Genomic DNA, 20442 nt, shown 5'->3' on the forward strand with positions numbered 1-20442 from the left:
CACAGACAGACATATTGGTAGCGCCCTCTTTTGCTCCCCAGTGTCGAGCTTACATCTCTATTAGAGCACGTGTCGTGGGCTGCCTTGGATGACATTTGGCTGGTTTCCTCTGTATTCCTCTTCCACCACGTTCACCTGGCTTGAGGCAGAGACTCTGTCTGATTCCCTTCCATAACCCCTGCACCTGACTCCCTGTTGGATACAGAGTAGGTTCTCTACCGACATTTGAATAGAAATAGGATAAACAGTTAATCCTAAATGTATTTGACCTAGATGACCAAGCTTGATATATGTAAGCCCCAGGTTTACTTGATGATTGAATAATTATGTATTTAATAGGCCAAGGAGAGCCACTGACCATATTTGAGGAGGGCAATGACATAGGTAGAGCTATATTTTAGGAAAATCCATTTGACTATATGATTTATAATGATCATCAAAAATGCATCATTTTGACTCCGTTAAGCCCCTCTGCCCCGAAGTAAGCAAAGCAAATCTTACCCATTACAAGTAGGCGCTGAGGTTTTGCTAATTAATCCTTGTGAAGGGCTTTGAGATCTTGCTCTGAAAGGTGACAGAAGTGTGAAGCTTTCAGTGACAGCCTAATTATTATTATTACCAGGCACAAAGCTCAGAGAACTTAAAAGATCCCCAGGTACCATTCAAAATACTAAGAGACAAAAAATGCAAATGGAGAAATTTTAAGATGGAGTCATTGAATCACAGACCTGTCGTCCTGATCTGTTCTCACACCTTCCCGAGCTGATACTGACACTGCCTCTACATCCCTGCCCAGTCCTTCCTTCTATTAGAGCCTAAGGGTTAATAGCTTGGACCTGATGGTAGAGGTTCCTGTGTTCAAATCCCCAATCCCTTCCCTGTTAGCAGTGAAACAGGGGTAAATGATGAGGCCTCAGTCTCTTTATCTATAAAATGGGGATTAGGGGCTTCCCTGGTGGCGCTGTGGTTGAGTCTGCCTGCCGATGCAGGGGACACGGGTTCGAGCCCTGGTCTGGGAAGATCCCACATGCCGCGGAGCAACTAGGCCCGTGTGCCACAACTACTGAGCCTGCGCGTCTGGAGCCTGTGCTCCGCAACAAGAGAGGCCGCGATAGTGAGAGGCCCGCGCACCACGATGAAGAGTGGCCCCCGCTTGCCACAACTAGAGAAAGCCCTCGCACAGAAATGAAGACCCAACACAGCCAAAAATAAATAAATTAATTAATTAAAAAAAAAATGGGGATTAGATTACCTGCCACAGGCATTATTGAACAAGTAATGATGCACGCAACACTGCTTAGTAGAGCACCTGGCCCGTGGGAAAGAATAAACATTAGCTGTAAAATCACTTGAGCTAATTAATACATGTGAAAGTACAGAGGAAATCATAAAGTATCTGACCTCCAAGTTGTTCCTAGTTTAGGGGCTCCATGGACAGTCAGATATTTCTTGCAAATCCCAACACTTGTCCTGTGTATGTGATTATGTAATCTTGGTGAGGGAAGAGAGGAGTTTTTGATTAAATGGCCTAGTCAAGTGGCAAAGCAAAATTAGGTCCAAAGTCTATTCTCTCCTGTTCTAACTGAGCAAAAATGGACTTTCCTTTTCTTGGATTTTCATCTGTTGGGTGGGAGTTCTGACCAGGGCATTGGGCCAACTGGTAATTTCCAGAGCATTCAAGTTCATAGGTCGAATTGTATGCTGGTCCTGAAGGTCCAGACTCCATCTTATCAGATCTATGTCTTTATGATTTAATCCCTGGAGGCTTGTTTTTTTTTCATCTGTAAAATAAGAGTCAGGGCCACTTTCCAGGGCTGGTATGAGAAGACAGCGAGGTAACCCTGTGAAGCTTGTTCAGAAAGTGTAAAGTCCTGTGACTGCTTGGACTGCTGCTTTGCAACCCACACAATTTCTCTGAACACAGCTGTCCTCTTTATAGGTTGTTTCAGCAGAAGCGCCTGTCCGGGAAGGTCTATGGAGTTCCAGTTTACTCTAGACAGGACCAGAATCCAGAGATCCCTGAAAGAAGCCTGGATCCTCTCACTAGAATCCCTGCAAAATGACTCATGTAATTGCTCTGTGTAAGTATCCTTAGCCTTTATTGTACACCCACACGATTCTGATGCTATAGATTCCTCTGGAATGCAGGGGAAGGGGGACTCATCTTAAATGCACAGGATTGAAGAGACCACCAATTCCCCTTGTAAAGGCAGCAGGGACCACCAAATGTCCAAGTCAAGACACCTGCCTTCCAGAGCCTTGGGTCTGTCTTCCGGTCATTCCTCCCAGTGTGGGAGGTGGGTAGCTTTTTTCCTTTAAAGCTCCTAGGAGGGATTTCTAGGGTCTTCCCTCAGGAATTAGTTGTAGGAATAATTGGGCCAGTGGAGTGCAGGAGATATATCCAGCACAGACCTCGCGCTCCCAGAAAAAGTGACCTAGATCAAGCAGCGGGTGGATGGAGGACTACTGTGGGGACCCCCTGCCACCTACTGACTTGCAGCTGAACCCACATTCCCAGTTGCATCTGCCAGGCTGGGGGCTGGGGGAGCCGGGGCAGAGAGAGCTGAGGAAGGCGGGGGAGGGCGAAGGGGACCGCAGGGCTGTCCCTTTCGGGCGAGCAGGCTCCAGGTATCACACCCCCTCACCCGCCCGCCCAGCCAGCCATCGGCACACCCAGCAAGGAGACTAAGGTGAGGATGAAGAGGCAGGGGGTGATGCTGGGGAGCCTCGGGAACTGGCTCGCTGGTGGGTACTGGCGTAGAGCTGGCTGCCTGTGAGAGCGTGAGGGGGAGAGCTAGAGAGCAAGGGAGGGAGAGGGAGGCAGGCTGCGAGGAGAGGAGAGCAGAGGAGAGGGAGAGGGGGAGCAGCGCTCAGCTCGCAGGAGGACAGGCTTCTCTTTTCCGTGCTCAGTTAATCTGGCTGTCAGTTGCTGTTAACGCTGCAGTTTAAGCGCTGGGATTCCAAGGGAAACAGACAAACCTCGCAGAAGGCAGGCAGGAAGCAAGCGAGGAAGGAAGGAACGGCAGGAGGAAAAGAACAGGCAGAAGAGAGAGAGGAATAAAGGGAAGGGGGGAAAACACCAAATCTATGACTGGACCTGGGCTTCTTTTTCGCCAATGCAAAAAGGAATATGCAGCACATTTTTGCCTTCTTCTGCACCGGTTTCCTAGGCGCGGTAGTAGGTGCCAATTTCCCCAACAATATCCAGATCGGTGAGTGAGAGGGGCAGCCTCGGGAGGGACTTTCTGGGTCTGGCCAGTTTTTTGTTTTTTTTTGGGAGGGGGGAGGGGGTCTGTGTCCCCTCCCCCCAGCCCCACTACGGGCTGTCTTGCTTGGCTGTCTATGCAAAGCTGTCCGGTGATGTGAAGACTTGGACCGCTGGCATGGGGAGGGGTCTTCTCTGGATGGGATGAGGGGCAGAGAAGGGAAGTGCGCTCCCACACAGACACAGACACACACACACACACACACAGGCAGACACAGGTCCTCACACACCACTCACATTCTAGGCATGAGCATGTGAAATGGAGGACCCACTGCTTTGGAGGAAAAACAATCAGGCTGTAACAAGGAAAGGGGTGGTGGGTGTTTAAGGAGTTAACTCCGTGGCTTGGTAGATGGTGCCCGATTTCACCTGTTTATATAAATATGTGTGGTGTGTGTGATTATGGATTAAATATGCACATATATATTTGAGAGAGGCGGTGATTTCTCACCTGGGGGAGGGGAAAGAGACCCTCTAAAAGAAAGAATGAAGGATGCTGGGTTTATTGCAGCCACTAAAATAATGCTAAAAAGGCCCCCCACTCTAGGTGAAGGGGGCTCTCTCTCCTGCTCTGGACTCTTCTAGCTGCCTTCTGTCTGCTGTCTGCCATGCTGGGCTGGTGGTCCCCACTCCTCCGATTCTGGAACTTCCTAGCCTGCCTTTTTTCCTACTCCTTCCATCTCCCACTCCTCTTAGATTTCTCCATCCACAGACACGGTCTACCTTTTACACACACACAAACACACAAATCCACATGCTCCTCTCCCCTCCTCTTAGCTTTCCCCATCACTGAGCTCCAGCCTCTCAACTTGGAGACAGGTTTCAACATGCTGCATGCTTTTCTGTTCCCCATTTCCCCTTCCTGGTTGTCACGCTCCTCAAAGGACCCTCACCCTCCCTGTATTTATGGGGCAGCTGACAGCTATTGCTCCTCCTAATAATAACGGGTGAAAGCGAAACAAACAGAAGCAGTAACACCAATAACAACGTGTGTCCACAAGGGCTCGGGGATTCAGTATGACCAGCATCTCAGGGCTGTTTATGTCCCGGAATTCAGCAAGCTGCTTTGCTTGGAGGCATCTTGGTGGGTCTGGGTTCTGATTTCTCTCCCCTGACACGGACACTGCTCCACTAGGGAAAGTTCATGTTCCTAGGAGTTTGTGTCTCTTGTGTGCGTGTGTTTGTGGGGGGATGTGGTGCAGGTGGTCTTTTGTTGGGCACGTATGTGCGGCAGTATCAGTCTCCTTTGGCCTCTCCAGTGTGCTGGCTCTGAGGGTGGCTACAACAGCCATGGAGTAACTTGCTTTGTTTCCTGACACCTGTTAAGCTACATTCTGAAGTGTGTCTGTATATGTGTGTTAGTGCCTTAGACGCAAAACAAAACTTCCTGCCTCTGGGGAAGCTTCTCTTGCAGCCCAGCCTATAGCCACCTACCTCCCCACCCCCACCCGCTCTCTTTCATTCATTGCAGGGGAGGACGAAGGCAGGGAAGTGTTTGGGGTGTGGTCATCTGGGGGGGGAGAGGGGAGCATCAGAATCAAGAAGGATTTTTTTGTTTTTGTCCTTTAAAATGGAGGCATATGACCACGTATAAATCACTTGCTCTTACGTGTGGCTCTTCTTTACGTTGGTGCTTATGTATTGCCCATACTTTGCTGATTGGAAATACTTGTCTTAAGATATGAGGACTTGCTTTCTCCAAGTGTATTTGTGTATATTGCCGTGGATATATAAAGGCACGGGGTGTTTTGTGTATACGTAGAGATGCTTGCTTATGTATCTCTGCAGATTTTTCATCATGTTTTGCCCCAACTTGTTTGTTCAACTGATTGAACCATTGTTTTTGTTTTCACATAAAAGGTTGAAACGTTCAATTGTAGAACACATGCTGAAAATATCGCAGCCACCAGATAGTACTTGATTCTACTCGTACTGCCTCTAACAAAAGCCTTACAATTTGTTTACTGGTTGTTAAAAACAAATACATATCTACTGTATAAGAAGTTAGAAGTGTGTCACATCGGGACTGGGATTCCTAAGGAATCTGAGATCAACTTCTACGTAAACATTCATTATAGTTCAGTCTCTGGAAACTGCTGACTTTACTTCACAGAAATGCATTTTAATTTATTTATGTGTCCACAGTAAATACAAAGGTAAGGTGTATACTCTTGTTTCTTGGAACAGGAGCCCCACCAGGCCCCTTTGCTCTGCTTTTTACTAGAATAGAATGTTTGCATCCTCTAGATATCCTTAAGCCCCCAGAGCTTTGAAGCCCAAGGTTCTCCCAGGCAAATAAACACGACGGCAATCCCTTATGTAACAAGTCGTTCCTGGGATCATGAGTGGTGAAAGAAGCAGCAAAACACTGTTTGCAGAAAATCAGTTTTCAGAGGAACTGAATAAACCTTAGAGGATTGTCATACAGGTCTTGCTAGGTCAAAGACTACAAGGGTCAAAGTCAAAGCAAACGGTTATAGTGCTGGAGAAGCTCATAGGCTCCCAGAGCTAGAGTTTACTCTGTAACATGTATTAGCACTACTTCCTGTAAGGCTCTGTGATGAGAAATGGGTCCAATACAGGAAAAATTAGGCACGGCTAGGGTTTACGTACATGCAAGAGCACAGGCAGCCTAAGAGGCTTGCACGAGAAAGGAGGAAGAAAAACTCCAAAACGCTCCTGTTTTCTCTGACCTGAACTGAGTTGAGGGGTGAACAATCAAATATTTGGTCAGTGACAGATGTTAGAGCCCTTGTCACATAAAAGCTCATCTGTGGAACTTGAAGCCTCAGGGTCCAGTTGAGTCTATGTGAATTCTGATCCCCGCTACTAAAGGCAACACCTAGTGAATACGGCCTGGGGAGAAGAAAAGGGCCCATCGGGGGGGGGTTTAGAGGAATCAAACCGGTCTCTAGCCCAGATACCATGTTGCATTTTCTTTCCTCACAGGGGGATTATTTCCAAACCAGCAGTCACAGGAACATGCCGCTTTTAGATTTGCTTTGTCGCAACTCACAGAGCCCCCAAAGCTGCTCCCCCAGATTGATATTGTGAACATCAGTGACAGCTTTGAGATGACCTATAGATGTAAGTAATTGCTTCTATTTCTGAGATTTCTTTCTGCGATCGACCAATGAAGGGAGGGCCTGTACGTAGGTGGCTATGTTGCAAAAAATGACGAGGTGTCATCTGTATTCGTAACAGAAAGCCCTCCAAGAAAAATTTCCAGGGCCTTTTGAGTGATTCCATCAGTTGGTATGTTAGATCCTGTAGCATTTCATAGAATGGGTTTGCTTTTTCACTGCCAGATAACTTTCAATGCCAGCACGACGAGGACTGGGGTTGACTGAATCTCCCCTACACCTCGCAGAGGTTTTCTGGTTCCATTGAGAGTTTCACACTTAGGAAACTTCTGAGAGGCGTAGAATAAAAGGTTCTGACTTAGAAAATGTGGCTTAAAGTGCTTACGCCTTTCCTGTGCACAGTTAAAAGGAGAAAACGTCGCTATAGCTTGATAAGGAAGGATAGCTGAGAAGGTGTCTATTTGGTTTCCCATTTTTAGAAATGACCAATAATGATTTTAAAAAATTGATGCCTCGGGCTTCCCTGGTGGCGCAGCGGTTGAGAGTCCGCCTGCCAATGCAGGGGACACGGGTTCGTGCCCCGGTCCGGGAAGATCCCACATGCCGTGGAGCGGCTGGGCCCGTGAGCCATGGCCGCTGAGCCTGCGCATCTGGAGCCTGTGCTCCGCAATGGGAGAGGCCACAACAGTGAGAGGCCCGCGTACCTCAAAAAAAAAAAAAAAAATTGATGCCTTGATTATTTCCAAAATACTTTGAAGTGACGGATGGCTTACACAGTTTTTAGGATGGCCTTTGAGCACAAAACAGAACAGAGGTGATCCCAAGAAGGAGAAAGGAGAGGCCAATTTCTGCCATCTGAACAGAATGCATTATAAAATGCGGGCAACAAACACCATTCTGAGTTTTTCTGACAAGTAGGGCTGAAAAGGAAACCTGTGTGGTGGCATGATTGCCATTTGAAGACAGGTGAAAGCATAAAATTTAATCAGTAGAGACATTTTCCCTCCAGGGATTAAGCTCAAATAGGAATTGATGGCATGGAAGTGTGAGCTGAATGGGCAAGAACAACTCGAAAGTGGATTAAATTGGCACTGCAGGCTCTGGGTGCCACTGTGGCCATGGTGGCTTCTGCTGAGCTGTAGATGGCAGAAGGCATGCACCATATTTCCTTCATTGCTTTCCCACATTCCCCTCCTGGTGAGCTCTCCATGATTTGAATTGAACACATTCAAACTGAGAATTCAGCATTCTCCCTATCCCTAAGACCACTCATAAGAAAATGTATATGCAAATTGCAAGAATTATAATTATTCCAATTACTCAGCCATAAAAAAGAATGAAATAATGCCATTTGCAACGAGATGGATGGACATAGAGCTTATCATACTAAGTGAAATAAATCAGAGAAAGACAAATATCATATGATATCACGTATGTGGAATCTAAAAGAATGATACAAATGATCTTATTTACAAAACAGAAACAGATTCACAGACACAGAATACAAACTTATTGTTACCAAAGGGGAAAAGCGGGGAGGGGGATAAATTAGGAGTTTGGGATTAACAGATACACACTGCTATATATAAAATGGATAAACAACAAGGACCTACTGTATAGCACAGGGAACTATATTCAGTATCATGTAATAACCTATAATGGAAAAGAATCTGAAAAAGAATATATATATATGTGTATATATATGTTTGTGTGTATATATATATATATATATATATATATATATGACTGAATCACTTTGCTGTACACCTGAAACATTGTAAAGCAACTATACTTCAATAAAAAGAAGAGTTATAATTATTTCAGATTCCACTTACTGAGGACTTACTGTGTGTCAAGAACTATGATAAGTATTTTATGGACAATTATAGTAACATTCATTACCGTTTATTGAACATCCACTGTGGCCCTGCAACGCACTAATTGCTTTTCATGTGTTAGTTTGTTTAATCCTCACGGGAGCCCTGCAGTGCTCTATATTATCTTCCTTTTAGAGAAGAGGAAACTAAGGCTGCAACAGGTTATATAACTTGTCCAGGGTCACCCAAGAAGTAAATGGTGGTCTTGTGACCCCAAGGTACGTGTTTCTGAGCACTGCGATAGATACAGAGATCCCATGGTAACTTGATCAATTTTACTGAGATTACCCCAGAAATAAAAGGAAATTTTCAGAGTTTTATAAGGCAGTGGCCTGATAAAGCACCTAGGCAGAAAACCTTATAATGCTTCAAACTGTAGCCATGATTTTGCACAGGAGTGACCCACTGAATAAATAAAACAGCAATTCTGCATTCTGGTCATGCTGAGGTTGAAAATCTTGTCAACTGTGTTACTCACTACCCTTAAAAGTGAGCTGAAGTTTAACTGTTGAATTGTAGTTCTGTGAAACCATCTCCCTGGAAAGCTAAAATAACATTGAGTAGGTATTTGGTTATTAGATAACCTGCCATTTCTTTCAATATGGCTTAAAGGAGAATTTTTCAAGGGAGGATTTAGGTGTGGGCATCAATGTATCTAAAAACCACCGGAGATTATGCATAGCCTATTGCATGCACGTGCATATTTTAATTTATTCCCTGGGTAGAGGCTCCATAGCTTTTGTCACCCTCTCAAAGGGATCCATTACTCTAGGATTATTTGCTTAGGGAATCTAGAAGAATAAATGGCTGGCACGTGTATTCACTCATACTGCTGAGAACTGTCTACAACAGAGCTCGGTGGAAAGAGATGTTAACTGCTATTCTAGTGTCAAGGTGTTGACTGACAGGACAAAATAATAAAAGACAAAAATTGGAGGAAATGTTCTAAGGCAAAAGGTGGTGCTTCTGTACCGTTATCTTAACAACCTAAGACTTGATCTCTAATAGGGTTGTTGGCCTTTTATTGGAAGGATTGAAATGTGATACAGGCAATGTCATCCACTGTGGTTAATGAACCGGAAGTGAGTGGATATGGGTTCTTGAACTTGATTCCTGCCACATACCAGTGTATAGTTTTCTATGAATTTGATCATTCTTCTTTTTTTTCCCCCAAACTGTTCCTGTCTTTATTTATTCTTTTTTAACATCTTTATTGGAGTATAATTGCTTTACAATGGTGTGTTAGTTTCTGCTTTATAACTAAGTGAATCAGCTATACATATACACATATCCCCATATCTCTTCCCTCTTGCATCTCCCATCCTCCCACCCTCCCTATCCCACCCCTCCAGGCGGTCACAAAGCACTGAGCTGATCTCCCTGTGTTATGCGGCTGCTTCCCACTAGCTATCTATTTTGCATTTGGTAGTGTATATATGTCCATGCCTCTCTCTCACTTTGTCACAGCTTACCCTTCCTCCTCCCTGTGTCCTCAAGTCCATCCTCTAGTAGGTCTGCATCTTTATTCCCGTCTTACCCCTAGGTTCTTCATGACAATTTTTTTTTCTTTTTAGATTCCATATATATGTGTTAGCATACGGTATTTGTTTTTCTCTTTCTGACTTACTTCACTCTGTATGACAGAGTCTAGGTCCCTCCACCTCACTACAAATAACTCAATTTCATTTCTTTTTATGGCTGAGTAATATTCCATTATATATATGTGCCACATCTTCTTTATCCATTCATCTGTCGATGGACACTTGGGTTGCTTCCATGTCCTGGCTATAGTAAATAGAGCTGCAAGAATTTGGTCATTCTTTAAACGTTTCTTCAATGCTATGAACTGATATGGTCATTGGAAAAACAGATGATAAAAGGTCCTTACTCTTAAATGGCTTACAGTCCAATGGGGACTCTGCTGTGTGTCCAAGAACTGAGAGGGTACTGGGCAATTGGGGTAGCTATGGTGGCAATGTAATTTCCACCCTGCCTGTAAGATTCTTTGTTAACTTTCATTTGAGACTAGCGAACCCTTTGGGGCTGTGTCCACTGTGATCCATTGGTCTGGGAAAACTGATATCTGTCCCAATTTGGATTGAGTAAAAAAGTGTCGAAGGGAGCAGAGAGGTTTTAGGTATGATGCCTTAACTAATCATTTATTGAAAACTAAGAAAGCATCTTATTGAGATTTAATTTCATGTGCTTTTTTGAAATCTGGACTAGTAGTTAACCTTAAGTTAACTCTCCAAGTCTTACCTCCAGAAAATAACCAAATCTTTATTTTTTCATCATTTTCCTGTCATTTGTTTTTTTCCTATACATTTTGCTATTCATGATCCCTCCACCAGAGGGTGGAGAAGGGAAAGGAGAGGAAGTATAACATGAACTATTCCTGCTAGATGTATTAGCAACAGGGGACATTAAAAAGGCAGAGTGGTCCTTAGAAGGTAGGGAATGCAGGGGAGAGTATCGCTAATACCTCCAGGCAAGATGAGAGTTCTGCGTCTTCTTTGCATTCCATCTTTCCTGCTTTCCTTTTCCACCATCATTAAGGGATAAAGTCTGAATCAGCAACCCAAATGCTTTAGGATCTCCTCTGAGTATACTTCCAAGCCCACAAGGGCAGGAGTTGAGGGGTCTGTCCATAGAGGTGGTAGTTACTGACTAGCTGTTCAGCTTATCTTGGTGTCTTTATGGTAAGTATAAATAAAGGGACAGATGAAATACTAATTGGGGTTCCTATTACATTTCTGAGGAGCACTGTTGCAACTTAATCCTTACTTTTCATTTATTCATCCATTTATTTGTTCAGCAAATACATGCTGAATTCCCACTGTATGCCCAGCACAGTGCCAGGTGCTAGGAATATAACGGCCAACAAAGAAGACACAGCTTCTTTCCCTGTGGGAGTTACAGTTTAGCCTAGAGATCCTCAAACTTCAGCGCACAGAAAATTCACCCACGGAGCTTGTTTAAAGCAAGACTCAGGGGCAGACTCTAGACTTCCTGAATCAGAATATTCAGGAGCTGGCCCTGGGGAGATTTGACAGCAGGTAATATGGGCATCCCACTTGACGAAGCTCTTTAAAACCCTTGTATTCCTCTAGCAAGCAGTTTTTGAGCCCTTAACCAAGTCCAGGCGTGGTGCTAAGCACTAGAAATGTAGACAAAAGTAAGACATGTTCCCACCCTGGAGGACTTTATCCCTAGTGAAACCAACCGTCCTATAAAGAGAAGTTAAAAATGTAATGTTGTAAGTGTTACAGCAGTCACTTGCAGGGAGTGTTAGAGATGCTTTGAAAAGCAGGGTTGGCCTCTCAGAGGGTGGTGGTTGATTTGAGTCTCACTGATAAATGGAAGCTTTCAAAGAGGTCAAGGTGAGGGGGCCAAAAGGAAATGAGGCAAGTGTGTTCCAGGCAGAGGGAAGAGCGTGTGCAAAAGAAAACAGAACGCTTTACCTAGTTCTTCCCCTGCTCTGACCTCCTGTGTCACTCCACGCTGGGCCTCTCATTTGCCAGTTGTCAAATGCTGAGGAAGGGGTGACCCAATGGCTATCCCCAAGCCACTTTCAGCACAGTGTTTAAGCATTGAATTGCACGTCGGAATTTGGTTATCTTAGCTCTCTTTGAAATTTCAAACCATTTGGCAACACCGGACCCTGGGTCTACGTGGCCCCAGTTGGCTAGGATGGGAGTATCCCACCTGCATGGCTTCTCTCTCGAGCAGCCCACTTCTCTCCTTTTCTTCACCTGCCTGGCTCCTGGAAGCATTGAGCTTTTAAGCCCCAGTTGATTTGCTCTGCAATGTTGCCTGTGTTGTGTGTTTAGAGGTCAACCCTACCACCAGAATGTGAATTGCAGCTCAGAAAGACCATGTTTAGCTGTTGTTTGGTGTTGCTGAGAACACCTGGCACAGGGCTATTCCCTTAACACAAATGAACAAATGTTTCCAGGAATCAGAGAGTGACACAGCATAGATGCTGGGAGCTTAAATAACAATCAGATGGAATGCAGTGTGCCTATTTCCAGTGGGTCTCCCTCTGTTGTGGACCTACTTAGGAAGCCCAAGGGCATTCTAACAAGATGTTGGGTGCTGGCAACAGACACACGGCCTCTTAGCTTTTGCCTGAGTGTCCCTCATCATTTTCAGAACTGCAAACTAACAGTTCCAGAGACTTGTTTTGCCTGATCTGCATGATGCTTTTCAAAATTTGGGATAAAAATCCGAATTTCTGGCTTCTTTGGAAGAATTTAGGGCATCAGGCAACTATGGACCCACATTCCTGCTCCACTTCTACTGTCTAGAGCTGAGAAGTGCTGACTGATTTAAGTATAAGGTATAATCTCTCAAGTTTACCGAAGTCCTGACCACTCCTTATCAGACATGTGGCCAGTATAACAAATTATGTTACTTGGCCAGGCCTGTAAGTAGGCCAATGTGCTCACACTTGATTTATACACTTCAGCATCTGCCATTTTATTATTTTATTTTAATAATATCTATTCCTCACCCTGCAATAAAGTAGAGGCCACGAAAGATATGTAACTCCTGCTCTCAAAAAACTGGTCTAGGGAATTCCCTGGAGGTCCAGCGGTTAGGACTCCGCGCTTCCACTGCAGGGGGCACGGGTTCAATCCCTGGTCTGAAAACTAAGATCCTGCAAGCCGTGTGGCACAGCCAAAAAAAAAAAAAAAAAGTTGATCTATATGTACTCATGAAACTGTTGGGAAGATAAACAAGGATTATTCTGAAGACCTACCATATGCCAGAGACTTCACATATGTTGTCTTATTTATACTTTATAATAATCTTGAGAGGTTATTATCTCCATTTTATAGATGATGCTACTGAGAGTGAGAATGATTAAGTGTCTTCTCCATATTACCCAGTGAAGAAGAGCCTAAACTAATATGTAAAGCCAGCTTTGCAAACTCCAAAATTCGCTGAGCTTTCACCCTTTTAAGACAGAGGAACATTATGGACACAAACAAAGTGAAACGGCAGGAAAAGAGCCCAACAAAAGAAGTGAAGTTTATGATTCAGGATTAGGTGCTAAGACTTCCAAGGCAGAGGCAGATGGCTGTGGATGAGGAATACTTCTTGCAGGAGGTGGAACTGGAGCAGGTACTGAAGGGTGGAGCAGGTTTGGGGCGTGTCCTGAGAGGAGGGTTTTCATGCGGGTAGAGTCACAATATTTCTCCTCCCCTCGTCTCTACCACTACGGCATATATTTATTTTTGCAAGGTGGAGAGTTCAGACTTTATCTCTTGCATCCATGCTGAGCTCCCGGTCACATGGCAGATGTCTGCATTTCTCTGGTTGATGTTACGGTGTGATTGTGGTTTCTCCACCTTCACCTCTGCCCTCACTTTGAGACACAGAGGCCCCAACATTGTCTGTGCCTGACTCTTGGTTCTTATGATAATATTGATGATCATAAGTTTTTTGATGCAGAAGAGTGTGAACACTGCTTCCTCTGATTAGTTTGAAGACTTCTGCTGCGATAGGTGAGATTACTATTCTTTTAGATGCTCAAGATAAAGTAGTCATTTAGGACATTTGGGAAACAGTTAAGATTCATTTATGTGTTCATGCGTTCCTTCAAAGCACTTTTACTATTGCCCCCTATGAAGCATATGTACCATTACAGCCCCCTCTCCTACCCTTGCAGACAGCATTCATTGATTACAGAATTCTTTTCCACTGAATCTAGACATGGCTTTAAATTCCCTCTCACCAGAACATTCCAGGCAGTGACTACAAATTGGTCAGAGTTGCAGTTGATACACGAGATAAAATCCATTTGCCATTACAAGGCATTACGCTAGGAATTGGGGGAGATGAAATGCGTTAGTCATTGATTCTCCCCTTAAGGGGCTCAGGTTCTTACAGAGAAAATAGGCATGCACAAAAAACTGATATAATGGAGAGGTTCTCTGCACTCCCCTTCTCTCACTCACACACACATTGAGAGAAGGGAAGGAAAACTTCCAGTTGGAGGAATCAGACCAGGTAGGTAGAAGGGCAGGTGGAATGTAGATGGGAAGATACACACGTGTCCACACACACACACACACACATACACGCACACACCAAGTCTGACCAGTGAAGAGTATATTGGATTGAGATTTGAAGACATGGACTCAAGTGCTGGACTGTTTTCTTGAGTCATTCATGTGTGACTTCAGAGGCCCACGCCCATGCTTATTTGTACGATGAAGCTCCTATGACCTCTAAGAGTCCTTCTAGGGCTCTATTTCAATGATGAGAGTGCACGGAAAACTCCAGGAATACACAATTAAGAGACGAAGCTTTTGTACCAGGCTTTGGCTGGACAGAGGCTCACTAAACAAATTGGGACTCTGAGAAATGCTCTGAACCCTGTCCACCGAGTTGCACAGCCAAGCTACATTTGCATGCAGATACAGGGGAATTAAGCCAACCATGGGCCTCAGGTGCATTCATTCAATATTCCGCTAGTATTTATGGAGTGCTTACTATTGTGGACAAAAACAGAAAGCAGCCCTGTGCTCATGGAGCTTACTGGCTAGTAAGGGATGCAGCTATTAGTCAAATAATCATACAAATGAGGGCATGATTAGAGATCAGGATAAAGACGTGCAAGAAAGGGCCATGATTCAATGAAAGCATATTACAAAGGAACCGTCTTTGGGCAGAGAGGTGAATAGGTGTTTGAGCTGAGAACTGAAGGCTTTTGGTGATGTGGTGTTGGGAACAGGAGGAATATTCTAGAAGCTTTCCGGGCAGAGGGCTGATAAGGGTGAGGCTGGTAAGGGGTGCGGGAGTATGGGGCTGGGGACGGTGGCAAGGGCCAGGCCTGGTGGGCCCTGTTGTGGAATTTGACCTTTAGCCCAAGCGCTGTGGGAAACCCACTGAAGGGTTCTAAGCAGAGAAGTGTCACGTTCAGATGTCTGCTTCTCACCGGGAATCAGAGGCTCAAGAACACTTGGCCGCTTTCAGGTTCCCTGGAGACTTTTTGCTAATGTCTTTGTTCCTTTACTCCCGTCCCCAGTTTGGGATGGAGTCTGGCAAAGGAAAGGGGACAGATGCTGGGGGCAAGGGGAGGCTCTTGGCTGGGCGCAGGGGTCATATGCTGTATGTGGCTCTGTGGTGTGTCTGTGGATGTGCTCTCGGAGACGAAGCTGATCCAGCAGAGGGCCAAGACATTTGGTGAGTATGTGTGCGGAGGCAGAGAATCATCTAGAACTCCACTTAATTTATCAGATGGGAAGGCTACACTACACTGAATCCTGGCCTCCATTCAAACCGGGCAACTCAATGGTCCTCAAGTTCACACTGCTGTTTCCTCCACCTACACACTACGCCTCCCATATTCCCTTATCGAAATTCTGTCCCTCTGGTCTGTCCTAGCTCTTGCATCATCTTCTCTCCTCATCCTCCCTTGCCCCAGCCCCTCACATTCACACTCTCCTCTGTCCCGTAGCCCTTTGTATCTTCCTTGTAGCAGCTGTCACATTTAGCCCTGCGTTTTAGCTGCCTGGACCCTTATTTTGTCTGCCCCACTGGACTAAGCAACTGGGGGGCAGTGACCTTGTTTTCTTTAGCTTCCCATCACAGTCTCCACCAGAGAACAGTGTGTGGTGGTGCTAGTGAAATGAATGAATGAATGAGTGAATGAATGAATGCATAGCTGTATATTATGTAATATCAATGGCAGGGATGAAAATAAGCCTGCATTATTGCTGCTTATGGGGTAATATTTGGATATTATGAATTCTGAGAGTTCCAGCAGGCTGTGTTGTAAATTCCCGTGGAAGACGATTATAATAACTGTAGCTGGAAAGTGACGGAGGTGAAAACCAGTTATAAGTCCAATCAAAAGCTCATTCCAGCTCCTTCTAGACGATTGTCAGTCAGGGTCCAAAATAAGGTATAAGGCTCCATTTTCTAAATAAAGGATTTCCGGTTCAAGGCCTGGCTCTGCCGTGGATGCCTTGCATGGCTTGGGCAAGTCAATCCTCTTTTTTGAACCACAGTTGCTTTCAAATGAAGGTAATAATTGCACCACTGATATGTGGTTATTGTGAGAAGGAGTAAATGATTGCTAATTTCCAATCAACTTTCTACTCAATAAAATGGCATCAAGTAGGTAATTTTTTTCTCCCTTTTTCACAGATGAGGAAGCTGACTTCTCAGGGGAGTGAGGGGGCAATGGCTTGGGTTTCTGGTTCCATCCCTACACATGTGCGGGCTGGGAGGGCTTTCTTCATTTCACTGTCTGCTGTGTCTGCCTACTCCCTTGTGGATGCTATAGCTCCCCTCCTGTGGCAGCAGCCCTCCTCCCCCGGTGTCAGTGCCTGCTTCTTGTGTGACACAGCCCTGTGCCCTTTCAAGGGACCTGTGCTGCTCCGTGGCAGCTGCAGTCACGGTGTGCAGTGTACAGAGGTTACTGGAAATCTCTTTCTATCCCCGACCACTCCCATGACTTTGGTGTATCACAGCTTGCTGTTCCAAGTGCACAGAGAAGCCCAAGGTCACGGGAGGTCCAGATCCCAGGGAATGCAGGCAAAATCGGGGTTAAGGAGGCAGCTGGAGACTAATGTCATTACATGGAATCTCTAGGATGGAAATGAACTTTTTGAGACTAACTTTTATTTCGTGTACAAAAGTAGCAGGCATATTATAGAAAGCCATGTGGACACAAACACCAAACAAAATAAAATTTGTGTAATTATAATATTAAGGATAAACGCCCCATCTTTTTTCTGAATATATCAATTAAAAAATTAAGAGTATATTTATATTACTGGCTAAGAACATGTTTTACTCAGTGTAACACGTGTTACTTTGAACATCACACATTCATCTTAATGTCTTCTTAAAAGCTCAACGCACACACATACCCTAACTTACTTCATCTATTGCCTGTTATTGGATATCTAGTTTATTTCCAAATGCTTTTTCCTAAAAATAATGCTATGATAATCATCCCAATAAAAGTTTAGTCATTTGTATATATCATTCTGATTTTAAGAGCATTAGAGACCAGTGGGGACAATTTCCAATGAGATTTAATAGAAAAGCATATACAGTAATTGAAATAAGTTGTTCAATGCCAGCTTTCACATTGACCTGTATGACCTTGAGAAATCTTTGTGTCCAGTTTAGTTTCCAGATGTATAATATGGGGTGATAATACCATATTCTCAGGGTTATTAGAATAGGCAAATGCCATTACTTACATGAAAGAGCTTTAAAAATTCAGAAGTGCTAGACAAATGCAGGGTAATATAATTAACTAGGTATTTTGTATATTAACACAGTGTTTTTGGCTCAAGAAATTACTGCTTATAGGGACAAAGGGGCAACCCCATTTGGGCAGTGAGTAGTCAGGACTCTATTGGTAACAAGTGATAGAAAACTAACTGGATAGTTTTGGCTTCAGGTACAGCTAGATTCGGGGGCTTGAATGATATCATCAGGCTGCAGATAGACCCTCTAGCTTTTGGGGCTTAGCTTTTCTCTAAGCTGGCTTTATACTCATGTGTCAGCTCCTGGCACAGCCAGCCTACACCTGCCCATCTCAAAGTCCAACGGAAAGGGAACTTCTCTTTTGCCCTCAGTTCCACAAAAGTCCTAGGTCTGATGTCACTGAATAAAAATCAGGACACATGCTCATTTCTGAACATGACACAGTGGCCTGCATATTCTCTTCTTTAGGTCATTCTATGCCTAGTCATATGGTCATTCTTAGAGCTTGGGGCAGTGAGAAGTACCAAATGGATTGTTGGTTTCATTCAGTCTATCCAAACTACGTGAACCTGGGGGAGCAGTAATTCCTCCAAAGGAAATCAGGATGCTATTACCAAAACAATGGACATTAGATGCTCAATAGGCAAGAAAAAAACACAGATGTCCTCCCGCACACATCAATTCAGAAGGGAAAATTCAGAGAGGCTGGAGCTAGACCAAGGGTCAACATGCTAAGGCAGAGAAGAGCCACCAATGAGAGGAAAGCATACAAGGGATGCTGGTGGATAAGGCAAGATCAGAGATCAGTGCAGGCAAAAGGTTTGAAATCCAGGCAGACTCATGAGTCAGTCAAAGCTATGAGGAGTCTTTGCTAATCCCCGCTCAGCCAGGAGCAAACCGTGTTCATGGAACAGTTTTAGGAAGTGTTGTCCACCCACATGGGTGTGGCTGAGGGTGTCCCTTCTGACCACTCTTTGAGAGAATGTTGGTGCTGTCAGCCCTAAGATATCTGGTGATCTTGAGGCACCTCTACTCTTTCCCAGTGGCCAAGACATTCCCTGCTCTACTCAGACACTCAAGCTATTGTGCACAAACTCTTCAACAGTCCCAGTTGGAATCTTGGCTGCAATTCTGATGAGCCCACACCACCAGATGGTAGGCTCTTCTAATTGGTTCTATCTCTTCTAGCTTTTGGCAGGAATGAAGCCTTCCCTATGCCTCAAGACGGGGGATAGAGAGAGCCAGGATGAAATGAAAGAGGCTATAACCTCTGTTAAACAGGCAGAGATCTTAAATTAGTCCTTGTCCAAGGAGAACAGAATGGTATGGTTTTTATCACACTAGGTCATGGATTCACCATGGACTGAAATTCTAAAACTAATGCTGATAAAACACAGGATTGTAATGACTGGAAAATCGTTTAGCTAGAAAGGTCAACTGGTCTAGGGGAGGGCATTCATTTATTCAACCACTGATATTTATGGAGCATCATGGTAGATTAAATTCTTATTTGGTAATTATTCATCTCTTCCCCAAACTCCTTGGAAGAGTATATCTATTCATCTCCTCCCCAAACTCCTTGGAAGAGTATATCTCCCTGCTCCACTAATGTAATGTTTGGTCATGTGACTTGCCTTGGCAAATGGGATATTATTAGGCATGTTTCAAGCAGAAGCCATGAGAAGAACATGCCCCAGAGAGCCTGCTGCTCCCAGAAGAATGAGAAAAGCAAAAAAAAACAGAGGTGCTGCCGTCAACCCACAGACTGAAGTCTGAAGCAAAGCCATCTCAGCTGACTGGCAGAACTGTGAACACAACAGTAAATGCTCATTGTATATACCACTGAATTTGGGGTGGTTTGTTATGGAGCAATAGCTGACCAATAAAAGCAACTACTGTATGTCCCACACTTTGCTAGGCCCTGAGGGAACACTGGAGAATGGTAGATATGGTCTTGGTCTCCATGGAGCATATGTTCTATAGGGCGATAGGAAATAAATACATTTATGTATAAAAGATTGTAATAGAGATTGTTACTACGGTCATAGGAAAATAGGATGTAGTGACAAATCACTATTGTAGAAGAGAACACCTACTTTGGATTAAGTGGTCAAGGAAGACCTCTCCAAGGAGGTGACATGTAAACTCAAATAGGTAAGTTGGGAAGAAGCCAGACAGGAGTATGATCCCCTGCATGATGTGAAGAAACAGCCACATGGGCAAGTTATATTGAGAATCTTGGTCTAGGCTGGGGAGAAGGAGGGGCTCTGAAAAAACTTCTTGCAAATCAGGTCACTGCTAGAGCAGGTTGTCCTCGAGCAGATGCTGGCTTGTCTGCACCATGTTGCATGTGCAAGTCAAGGGTTGACAGATGTGCGTGCTGCCGAAGGCAAGACAGCCACTGGACGTGGAAGCCACAGAGCACAGCAGAGGAAGAGGGTAAGGCTTCCTAGGGCGTTCCTAACAAAGAGGTGATGGCGCTGGCAATTCTTCCTGTCCTGGCTCCAGAATAATCAGGAGTTGTTTCTGTTGCTTCTCAGGATGGCAGAAGAGGTGTGGATGTGCGTCTGTCTGGGTGTCTGTGTGTCTGTGTACATATATTCATTCTTTCACAGGGGAAGGAAATGAACTAGACAGCTTCCAGATCCCCTTCCAAGTCTTTGATTATAAAACTTAAGAATTCTGAGATTTAAGTTATACGTGAAGGAAATGTTAAATCAAAGAACTTCATCTTAGCTCTGTGCCAAACTCCATTTGTTAATTGACATGGTTAATTAGGCCGGAGTCTCTCTCTCTCGAGCAAGCGGGATAAGCTCCAGCCATCCCTAATCTATCTGGGAAAGCACTGGAGGTGTCAGAGCTCCAAGGAAGGGCAGAGAACATCTAATGCAAGCCCTCCATTTAATCTGCACTCCAGACACTGACAAGCAAGAGTCTGGGGAGATGGGAAGCTCATAAGGGTAAACATGGAGTCTAGAAT

General features: G+C 44.6%; 1 protein-coding gene across 6 annotated transcripts in view; it reads left to right on the forward strand.

The window, feature by feature from the left end:
* Window positions 1-2570: 2570 nt before the first annotated feature.
* Window positions 2571-20442, forward strand: part of GRIA1 (glutamate ionotropic receptor AMPA type subunit 1) — a 322415-nt gene continuing 304543 nt past the window's right edge. For 2 of the 6 annotated variants that reach the window (XM_030834185.2, XM_060296516.1), the window contains exons 1-2: window positions 2797-3212; window positions 6215-6352. In XM_030834185.2, the coding sequence (XP_030690045.1) occupies window positions 3131-3212; window positions 6215-6352 (220 nt within the window). In that variant the 5' untranslated portion in view covers window positions 2797-3130. Of the gene's footprint in view, window positions 2691-2796; window positions 3213-6214; window positions 6353-20442 lie in introns of those variants that run through there. The other 4 variants (XM_030834183.2, XM_030834184.2, XM_060296515.1 and 1 more) reach the window with 3 other exon arrangements.

This window comes from Globicephala melas, chromosome 3 (genome assembly GCF_963455315.2).
Source record: "Globicephala melas chromosome 3, mGloMel1.2, whole genome shotgun sequence".
In the NCBI taxonomy this organism is placed as follows: domain Eukaryota; kingdom Metazoa; phylum Chordata; class Mammalia; order Artiodactyla; family Delphinidae; genus Globicephala; species Globicephala melas.